Source organism: Thamnophis sirtalis, unplaced genomic scaffold (assembly GCF_051295495.1).
Source record: "Thamnophis sirtalis isolate CommonGarterSnake01/CBP01778 unplaced genomic scaffold, rThaSir2_p1.2 scaffold_9, whole genome shotgun sequence".
Taxonomy (NCBI): Eukaryota; Metazoa; Chordata; class Lepidosauria; order Squamata; family Natricidae; genus Thamnophis; species Thamnophis sirtalis.
In genome coordinates, this window is record NW_028261389.1 from 73593961 (window position 1) to 73603384 (window position 9424).

Below are 9424 nucleotides of genomic sequence, written 5' to 3' on the forward strand. Positions count from 1 at the left end.
ATGCGCACCGCGCGCATGCGTCCTTACGTCCATGATACCTCCGCGATGCCTCCACGACACTCCAGCTGCTCAGCAGAGCGTCATGCAGGTGCCGTATGCTCCATGCGCAGAAGCGCCAAAGAGCTCAAATACAGGTAAGGAGCTCGGGTAGGCGGGTGGGCCCTCTGGAACACTGTATTTCCACTGGGAATCAAGGACACTCATGTAGGTGATCGAAAAGTGGAGACTGAGGTCACGTAGCAACTGGGCTGCATGCTGATTGGACCGGTTCCACCACAAAACCGCGTTCAACTAAAGGGCGCTCGACGAAACCGCGTAGCTGATGTCATCACAGCGCGACAACAGCGCGGAGAAAAAAGCACGCTGTAAACGCTAAACCTAAAATTAACCCCTAAACCTAAACTTAACCCCCCTAAACCTAATCCTAAACCTAACCCTAAACCTAACCCTTAACCTAACCCTAACCCTAACCCTAAACCTAAACCTAACCCTTAACCTAACGCTAAACCTAAACCTAAACCTAATCTTAACCCTTAACCTAACCCTAAACCTAACCCTAAACCTAACCCTAACCCTTAACCTAATCCTAAACCTAACCCTAAACCTAACCCTTAACCTAACCCTAACCCTAACCCTAAACCTAAACCTAACCCTTAACCTAACGCTAAACCTAAACCTAAACCTAATCTTAACCCTTAACCTAACCCTAAACCTAACCCTAAACCTAACCCTAACCCTTAACCTAACCCTAAACCTAACCCTAAACCTAACCCTTACCTTAACTTGAATTGGCTTGCTTTCAAAGCGCTATTTAAAGCGCCCTTCTTTCTCCGTGCTCGCTGTTGTCGCCCTGTTGATGACGTCAGCGACGCGGTTTAATCGGGCGCGCTTTAGTCGAGCGCGGTTTTGTCGTGCCACGGATTGGACCATGTGACTGGAGACTCTGTGGGGGAAGTGGCAACGTTTGACTTTTCATTGGTTGCAAAACTGGCGGGAACTTAGAGCTGATTTCCCACCAAGCCTGTGCCAATTTGATAGGTCCCAATGAAATGTTCTTTGAGGAATATGCCTGCCTCGGAGTTCTCACTGAAGGGGATTGTATCCCTTGGGACCTTCACATTTTGCATCTTACAAAGGAGTTAAAGTTGTATTATTCTAGCACAGCTCTTGTAGATTTGGTTCACAGCTGTCTTTGGTGTTGGGAGAAATGTCCTTCTGGGTTCAGTTCAGCGGTGGGTTTCAAAAATTGTTCGAACCTACTCTGTGGGTGTGGCCTCCTTTGTGGGAGTGGCTTGCCGCCCATGTGACCGGATGGGAGTGGCTTGCCGCCCATGTGACCGGATATGAAGATGCCGACAATACTTGTCAGAACCACCTTAAATTACCTTACACACAGCACTGGCATGCATAAGAATAGGATGTAAACTTGTTTTTTAAAAGGCATCTTTGGTTTGCGTTAAAACAACTTCAACACACGCAATGTTCTGATTGCACCACAAACGCAGTAGTCATCCTTACCTTTCACAGAGGCACTGAGTTTTATAAATATGAGCATGACAGTGTAGAATAATCATATCCAAGGACCAGTGGTGGGTTTCAAAAAAATTTGGAACCTCTTCTGTAGGTGTGGCCTGCTTTCCGGGTCCACTGGTGGAACCTCTTGTAACCGGTTCGGTAGATTTGACGAACCGGTTCTACCGAATAGGTGCAAACTGGTAGGAACCCACCTCTGGTTCATTTCCAAGTGGGGAAAAAGACACTAGAAGCATGGAGGCTGCTTGGAAAGATGGTTTTCAAAGAGAAATTGACAACTAAATAAATAAAGCTGGATCTTAAAGTTTCGTGACCATGTGGAACACGGCAAGGATTAATTGCTCTGTCTGCCTCACCGAGTTAAAACAAAAGAACCAGGATATTGGTACAAATAGTCCCTTTTGGGGGGCAATTGAGTAAGTTGAATGAATGTCCTGTCACAGTAGGGGAGACTGTGTACGAGGCCTGTGTGACACAGGAAGGCAATGTACTTTGGGTTGATCGATATGCTGGCTAAAGAGTATAAAAGGCTGTAAACAAATGCCTTTCTTGGTTCAGATTTTGCTTGACTGAATCTTGCGCAATAAACCTTTCCCTCTGACAAAGAGCTGGTCTGATCTCATTTCTGCAACAGTTTCATGGTGGACAGGACCACACGGCTTGAGGTCCTGAACAGAAAAGGGGGGATCAGATGCTTCCAGATGTTGGGTGAAGAAAAAAAAGAGACCAAGATGCTGAAAGTCCCTGGTTTTATACCCTCTCTGGCCTTTGATCTTGAGCTTGTATTCTGATTGGTTGCCAGACACCCATGGGACCCTGCAGGGGCAACCCTATAGGCTGTGCTTTGAGTCCAAGTTTGCTTCTTCCGCTGGGAAGCGAGATGGGTAAAGGGCTAATGCTATCATGCCTTAATCCCATCACCCTGGAGCTGAAGGGGGGAGATCTTTGTTATGTACAGTAGACTAGCTCAGAGCCCCTAATGGCCCATTGACAAAGGTGGGGACTATTAAGAGTGAATCTGTTTCCTAAAAACATGTTTCTCTATTTCTGATCCAGGGAAATAGAATATTCTGCCTTTTCAATATTTCCCAGGATATTTCATTTTTCTAAGAGAGGGGTAGGTGCTAATTTCCTACATTGGTTAGCAACTAAAAACGTTTAGCTCCATTGTGGCCATAAGACTGCCTATTCTTTACAGGGCAGACTCCGGGAAAGATATTCTAGTTAAGTTTTTTTTTGGCGGGGGGGGGGGGGAAGAATCATCTCTCAAGCCACCGTTCTCCCCTCCCTCACACATGTGCATTCTTAGAATGAGCCGTTCAGCGAAACTGATTGACAGTTCAATCGAGGAGAGGCAAGAAGGAAGGGTTCCGTTGCAGACTACTTGATGGACATAAGGAAGCCATTACCACGAAACTTGCTAATGGGTAGCAGCTCAGCAGGCTTTAAAAATAGACTGTGGAAAGGCCTCGACGTATGTCCTGTAACCTATAGCAAAACTCTTGTGTTGACTTATAGTAATTGTCCGGTTGTCAGTCTCTGGAAACAAACCTTGAGAACTTTGCGCATTTCCATGACGTGAGACTAGGGGGCTTCCTTGGTGCAGCACGTGCCATGCATGAAGTAAGACAAGCCAAGTGTAAAAAATCCTGCTGAGAAGCATCCGAATTAAATCAGAGTTGTTGAGAGATGTATTTCGGGTGGAATGTGGTAATAAATTGAGCTTCATGGATTTTTTTTCTTCCCAATTTCTAAGAGGGTGGAAGGGAAGGAGGGAGGGAAGGAAGGAAGATGAGAAAATGAAGGAAGGGAAAGAAGGAGGGAGGGAGGGAAGGAAGGAAGGAAGATGAGAAAAATGAAGGAAGGGGAAGATGGAATGAGGGAGGGAAGGAAGGAAGGAAGTTGAGAAAATGAAGGAAGGGAAAGAAGAAGGGAGGGAGGAAGATGAGAAAATGAAGTCAGGGAAAGAAGAGGGAGGAAGCAGGGAGGGAAGGAAGGAATATGAGAAGGGAAAGGGAAAGAAGAGGGATGGATCATGGATGGATGGATGGATGGATGGATGGATGGATGGATGGATGGATGGATGGATGAATGGATAAAGCAAGGAAACAAGGAATATGAAAGGGAAGCGAAAGAAGAAGGAAGGAAGGAAGGAAGGAAGGAAGGAAGGAAGGAAGGAAGGATGGATGGATGGATGGAGAAAGCAAGGAACAAGGAATATGAAAGGGAAGGAAAAGAAGATGGAAGGATGGATGTATGGATGGAGAAAGCAAGGAAGCAAGGAATATGAAAGGGAAGGGAAAGAAGAGCAATGGATGGAGGGAGGGAGGGAGGGTGGGAGGAAAGAAGGAAGGAAGGAAGGAAGGAAGGAAGATGAGAAGAGGGAAGGAATTTGCACTGTTTAAACACTGGTAGACATACAATCTTGGTAGATTAATCCATCTCAGGAATGCTCACAAAATTCTTAATTGCAGATTATCCAAATTGTGTTTCTTTCATTTCAGCCACAATGTTTCTTGAAAACTGGAAGCGTTTGCAGATGAGGTTGAGTTATTTCTGGGACCTCACAGGATTGGAGGAAGAGGAAGTAAGTACTTTGGAATCTGTTCAAACATCTCAGGTTTTTTTTTTGCTCATGTGCACTTAGAATTTTTATCCATTCAATTTTTCAAATTGATCCGATGATTTCATTCCCCCCAAACCAAACACAAGTAATTCAAGTCCTTGGAACTGAACGGCCAAAGCAAATGCAATTAGGCTCTTGGCTTGCAAATTCAAATCCGATTTTGGACGATCCATTATTAGAATAACAATATTATTGTGTAATTCAACAACATTGAAAAGTTGAATGGGCATAAAAATTGCATTTTCTTTTTTAAAAAAAGAACCTTGAGGACTGTTGTAATTAGAAGCTAGAAGGATTTATCTAAAATGAAAACCAGAAAAAAATCATTATAATAAGAATGGAAGACAAAACCAAGATGATTAGGGGACTGGGGGATAAAACATGCGAAGAATGGTTGAAGGAATTGGATATGTCTCATCTAACAAAGGGAGGCAGTGGGTCAGTGGCTAAGACGCTGAGCTTGTCGATCAGAAAGGTCGGCGGTTTGAATCCCTAGCGCCACATAACTGAGTGAGATCCCGTTATTAGTCCCAGCTTCTGCCAACCTAGCAGTTCGAAAGCATGTAAAAAACGCAAGTAGAAAAATAGGAACCACCTTTGGTGGAAGGTAACAGCGTTCCGTGTGCCTTCGGCGTCTAGTCATGCCAGCACATGATCACGGAGTCCTCTTCGGACAGTGCTGGCTCTTCGGCTTTGAAATGGAGATGAGCAGCGCCCCCTAGTTGGGAACAAGTAGCACACATGTGCAGGGGAACCTTTAATCTAACAAAGTGAAGGACCAGGAGTGACATGATAGCAGTATTTCAATAGCTCAGAGGTTGCCACAAAAAAAAGAGGAGATCAACCTATTTTCCAAAGTGCATGAAAGCAGGACAAGAAGTGATGGATGGAAAGTAATCAAGGAGAAGACCAACCTAGAATGAAGGAGAAATTTCCTGACTGTTAGATTAATTAATCAACAGAACGACTTGCCTCCAGAAGTTTGGGGGTTCCAACACTAAGGTTTTTAAAGGAGAGATTGGACAACCATTTGTCTGAAATTATATAGCAGTGGTCTCCAATCTTGGCAACTTTAAGACCTGTGGACTTCAACTCCCAGAGTTCCTCAGCCAGCTGGCTGAGGAACTCTGGGAGTTGAAGTCCACAGGTCTTAAAGTTGCCAAGGTTGGAGACCACTGCTGTATAGGGACTCCTGCTTGAGCAGGAGGCTGGACTAGAAGACCACCAAGGTCCCTTCTGTTGTTACCCTGGTAGATTACTTGCAGGATATTAGCTTTATATTTCAGGGGTTGTGTTCAGGGATTGTGTTTCCAGAACCCATTATAGTTGTGTATCCTTAGTCTGTATTTTAAAGCATTTACTTGCCGTGTGTTCTTTCACCCTTTCTGCTACCCAAACACACCAAGGAGCATCTAAAGGTTTGACTTATTGTTCCATTCAAACCATCCTAACTCTTCTGTCACAAGCATCTCTTGCCAGTATTCTTGCTCATGTTCAAATGTGCAGGAGCCTAGGCCAGAAATGAGCAGAAGGGCTGGGCTAGAAGACCTCCCAGGTCCCTTCTGTTATTCCTGGTGGATGACTTGTAGGATATTAGCATTATATTTTTGTGGTTGTGCTCAAGGGATTCTCATTCCAGAATCCATTATTCTAACGTACCCTTAGTCTGTATTTTAAAGCATTTACATCACCCTTTCTGCTACCCAAATATAATGAGGAGAATCTAACAATTTGGCTCCTTGTTCCATTCAAACCATCATAACCCCTTATGTCGCAAGCAATTCTTACCAGTATTTTTACTCACTTCCCAGTGTGCAGGAGCCAAGGTGTCAGTAGTATTTGGATGGGTATTATGTGTCTTTTAGCTCTGATGTTAAATTCACTCCACATTTTTTCCCCCCATTCAATTTAGGAACACCCCAGGCCAGAATACGAAACCAGATTATTACAGAAAAAAGCCAGAACTGAAAATACCAAAATCGTGACTCAGGATGAGGTAGGACGCCAAAGTTTCCTGTGATCCTTTTCATTCCTGTTTTATGGTTTTATTAGGGCGGCATGCTGTAATAAAATATTGTGTAATATTCATAACTGACATCTATTTGACTCACTTTTTTACTAATACATTTTAATCAAAGAAATGTGGGTGGGTTAAGAGTTAAAGAACTACCCTGTTTTCCCAAAAATAAGACCTCCCCGGATAATAAACCCAATCGGGCTTTTGAGCGCATGCGCTAAAATAAGCCCTCCCCTGAAAATAAGCCGTCCCTGAAAATATTGCAACACAGCAGCAGCCATGAGGTGACCACGCTCAGCACCTCCTGCACCTCAAAAATAATAAGACCTCCCCGAAAATAAGGCCAAGCGCCTATTTCAGGGGTCAAAAGAAAATGACGTAATCTTATTTTCGGGAAAACACAGCATTGTCTTTGGAAGTTATTGCAATTCTGAAGTTCTGGTAATTGTGAAATTTCTCATTTATACTTTCCTTTCCTTTTAAAAGAAAAAAGAAACCGGTTGAGTTTTCAATATGATGGACATTTATTTACATCTATTTTAAGTTAGGGTTGGCTGAGCGATGCACGAGGCGAGCGGTTGATTGATTAAAGCAGAAATTCTATCTAAACTATCAGAGAGAGCGATCTTTGAGAATTTAGTCTGGTTCACAGTTTAACTGACCTAATTCACATTTCTTGTCTGACCCAATTATTCTCCGTACTTGGATGATGCATTTATGGCCTGAAACGAAGTGCCAAGATGCATGCAGAATTATGCATTTTCGAATTAATAACCAAGGGGCATTGAGCTATAGCCTGGGAGGCTTCTCATAAATTTGTCTTGCGAGCCACTTGCCCCAAAGATGCTTTTTCAAGAGGCAACTGGACTCTCTTTGTTTTTTTTTTTCCTTGAGGCTTAACGTTTTCACATTTTCACTTCACATCCAAGAAGCTTCTTCAGTTTCACCTTTGGGGAAACCATGCCCTGGATGACTGAGGATATCCATAGATATTGTGTGCTGTTAGGAATATAATCGAATGGTTGGGTTGGCAATATATAAATCATGTAACAATGCTATGCCTGTTTCTTTAAATCATACTGTAAAATGTGATTGGTTGCTGTTTCCTCAATCGGCCATAAGAGGGAGCCAGAATGACTGTTAGTTCTCTGTTCGTTAGATGCTGGGCTGATCTGATCTGAGTGTTTTGGAAGCTGGCTGTTAGAAAGTGCTGTGAGCTATTATAAGTTTTGCAACTGCTAGCAAGCTTTGAGTACTGAACTGATTATATGATACTGGACTATGTTAGTTGGATTATCCCTTAACTGAAAGACATTGATGATAACTGTCTTATCCGTGTATGACTTGGACTGTTTGATGGACTCTGATACCTCTATTTCCACGAAAGTAAAAGCCTATTTGAACTGCAGTGTCTCTGTATGCTGGTTTGTGTGTTCTCCAACGCAACTCTCACACTCGCTCTCCCAACGGGGAGCTTACCTAACTTGTGCCACTTCCACCTCTACCTGGACTAGCAGACCGCCAGTGGTCACTGATGGTTTGGTTGCCTCCGACATGGACTACTGCAATGCAATGAAGTTGGGGCTACCTTTGGAAGTCATTCAACAGCTGCAGCTGGCCCTGATTGCAGCAGTTTGGACAATGATGGCTAGGTCTCATTGTGCCCTTCTAGGACACAATGGTCTCCTTTGGTTACCGTTAGATTCTGAGTAGGCAGTGCAATGTCTCTGATTTCATATGAAGAAGGGGTTTTAAAGTTCCTGGAATTTCAGCTTCACCGTTAGTCAAAGTTAGTTTCGGGGAATTTAAATCAAAACAAAACAAAATTTTGTTTAAATAAAACCAAAGAAAAGAGAAAAAAATTCCTGGGTGTAATTGGATAGATATTGTTTGTCCCTTGCCATTTTAGCTAGTGCCACCCCAAAACTAGTTACTGCCGTTGGTCAGAAATGGTGTAGGGGGGTCTCCTGCTTGAGCAGTAGACAACTACGAGTTGGACTAGATGACCTATAAGGTCCCTTCCAGTTCTGCTAATCTGGAATATTTCTTTTGCATTTAAGGCAGAAAGATATATGTGAATGTTGCTGGAGGCTTAAATTTGATTCATAAGAGGAAATTGATATTCTGGGATAACCACAATTTGAGAGTTGCAGTTTTCTTTTTTCCTGGAGCTGTGGGTGAAACAATACCTTAGATCAGCTTATTTTTCATCAGTCTTTTTGGACCACAACAAGACTTTGCATTGTCCATAACTACTGGAGGTCAAACAATCCGCTTAAATTTCTCTTGACTATACAATTTGAGCTGGGCTTGATAGCGGCTCCTCAGATTCCTTTGGATAATCCTAAACCTACTTAAAAAAAAAAAATAGACAGCATTAACTGCCTGATTCTTTGCAGAGTCATTTACGTGAGTCTTCTAAAACAGGAGATTCCCTTGCAGTTAATGGCAGCAATTTAGCTATTGCAATACAGCTAAAGCGAATAACAGGTTTGGCCATTAAGGTAATGAACTTCATGTTGCCGTAAATATTTTATCAGTCCTCTTGAAAAGAACTTGCCAGGAGAAGAAATCCAATACAGAAAGGTAAATGGTGATTTATCGCCAGAAGAGTGACCTAAAGGTGCGAATATTTCGGAAGAATTGTTTTTTGCTAAAATTGTAGAGAGAGCTGAAGCATTCACGGTGGACGCATGAGGTGAAGCGGGGAAACAAACAGAATAATTATAAATAATTACTCGTACCGGAAAAGAGGAAGCAGTAACAAATTCTAAGAAACTGATTCTGAAAAGATTTGGATGTTGTTGTTGTTAGTTGCAAAGTTGTGTCTGACTCATCGCGGCTCCATGGACAACGTTCCTCCAGGCCTTCCTGTCCTCTACCATCCTCTGGAGTCCATTTAAGCTCATGCTGACTTCTTTGGTGACTCCATCCAGCCACCTCATTCTCTGTAGTCCCCTTCTTCTTCTTTTGCCCTCAATCTTTCCCAGCATGAGGCTCTTCTCCAGTGAGTCCTTCCTTCTCCTTAGGTGGCCAAAGTCTTTGAGTTTCCTCTTCAGGATCTGGCCCTCTGAAGAGCAGTCAGGGTTGATCTGACTGAGGCCGAGGTGGCTCAGTGGTTAAATGCAGCACTGCAGGCTACTTCAGCTGACTGCAGTTCTGCAGTTCGGCAGTTCAAATCTCACCGGTTCAGGGTTGACTCAGCCTTCCATCCTGCCGAGGTGGGTAAAATGAGGACCCGGATTGTT

General features: G+C 43.3%; 1 protein-coding gene across 1 annotated transcript in view; it reads left to right on the forward strand.

Annotated features, from left to right (window-relative positions):
* Positions 1-9424, forward strand: part of ANO2 (anoctamin 2) — a 151395-nt gene that overhangs the window by 72776 nt on the left and 69195 nt on the right. Inside the window, exons 13-14 of the mRNA XM_087722261.1 lie at positions 4038-4120; positions 6072-6155. Of these exons, the coding sequence (XP_087578387.1) occupies positions 4038-4120; positions 6072-6155 (167 nt within the window). The remainder of the gene's footprint in view (positions 1-4037; positions 4121-6071; positions 6156-9424) is intronic.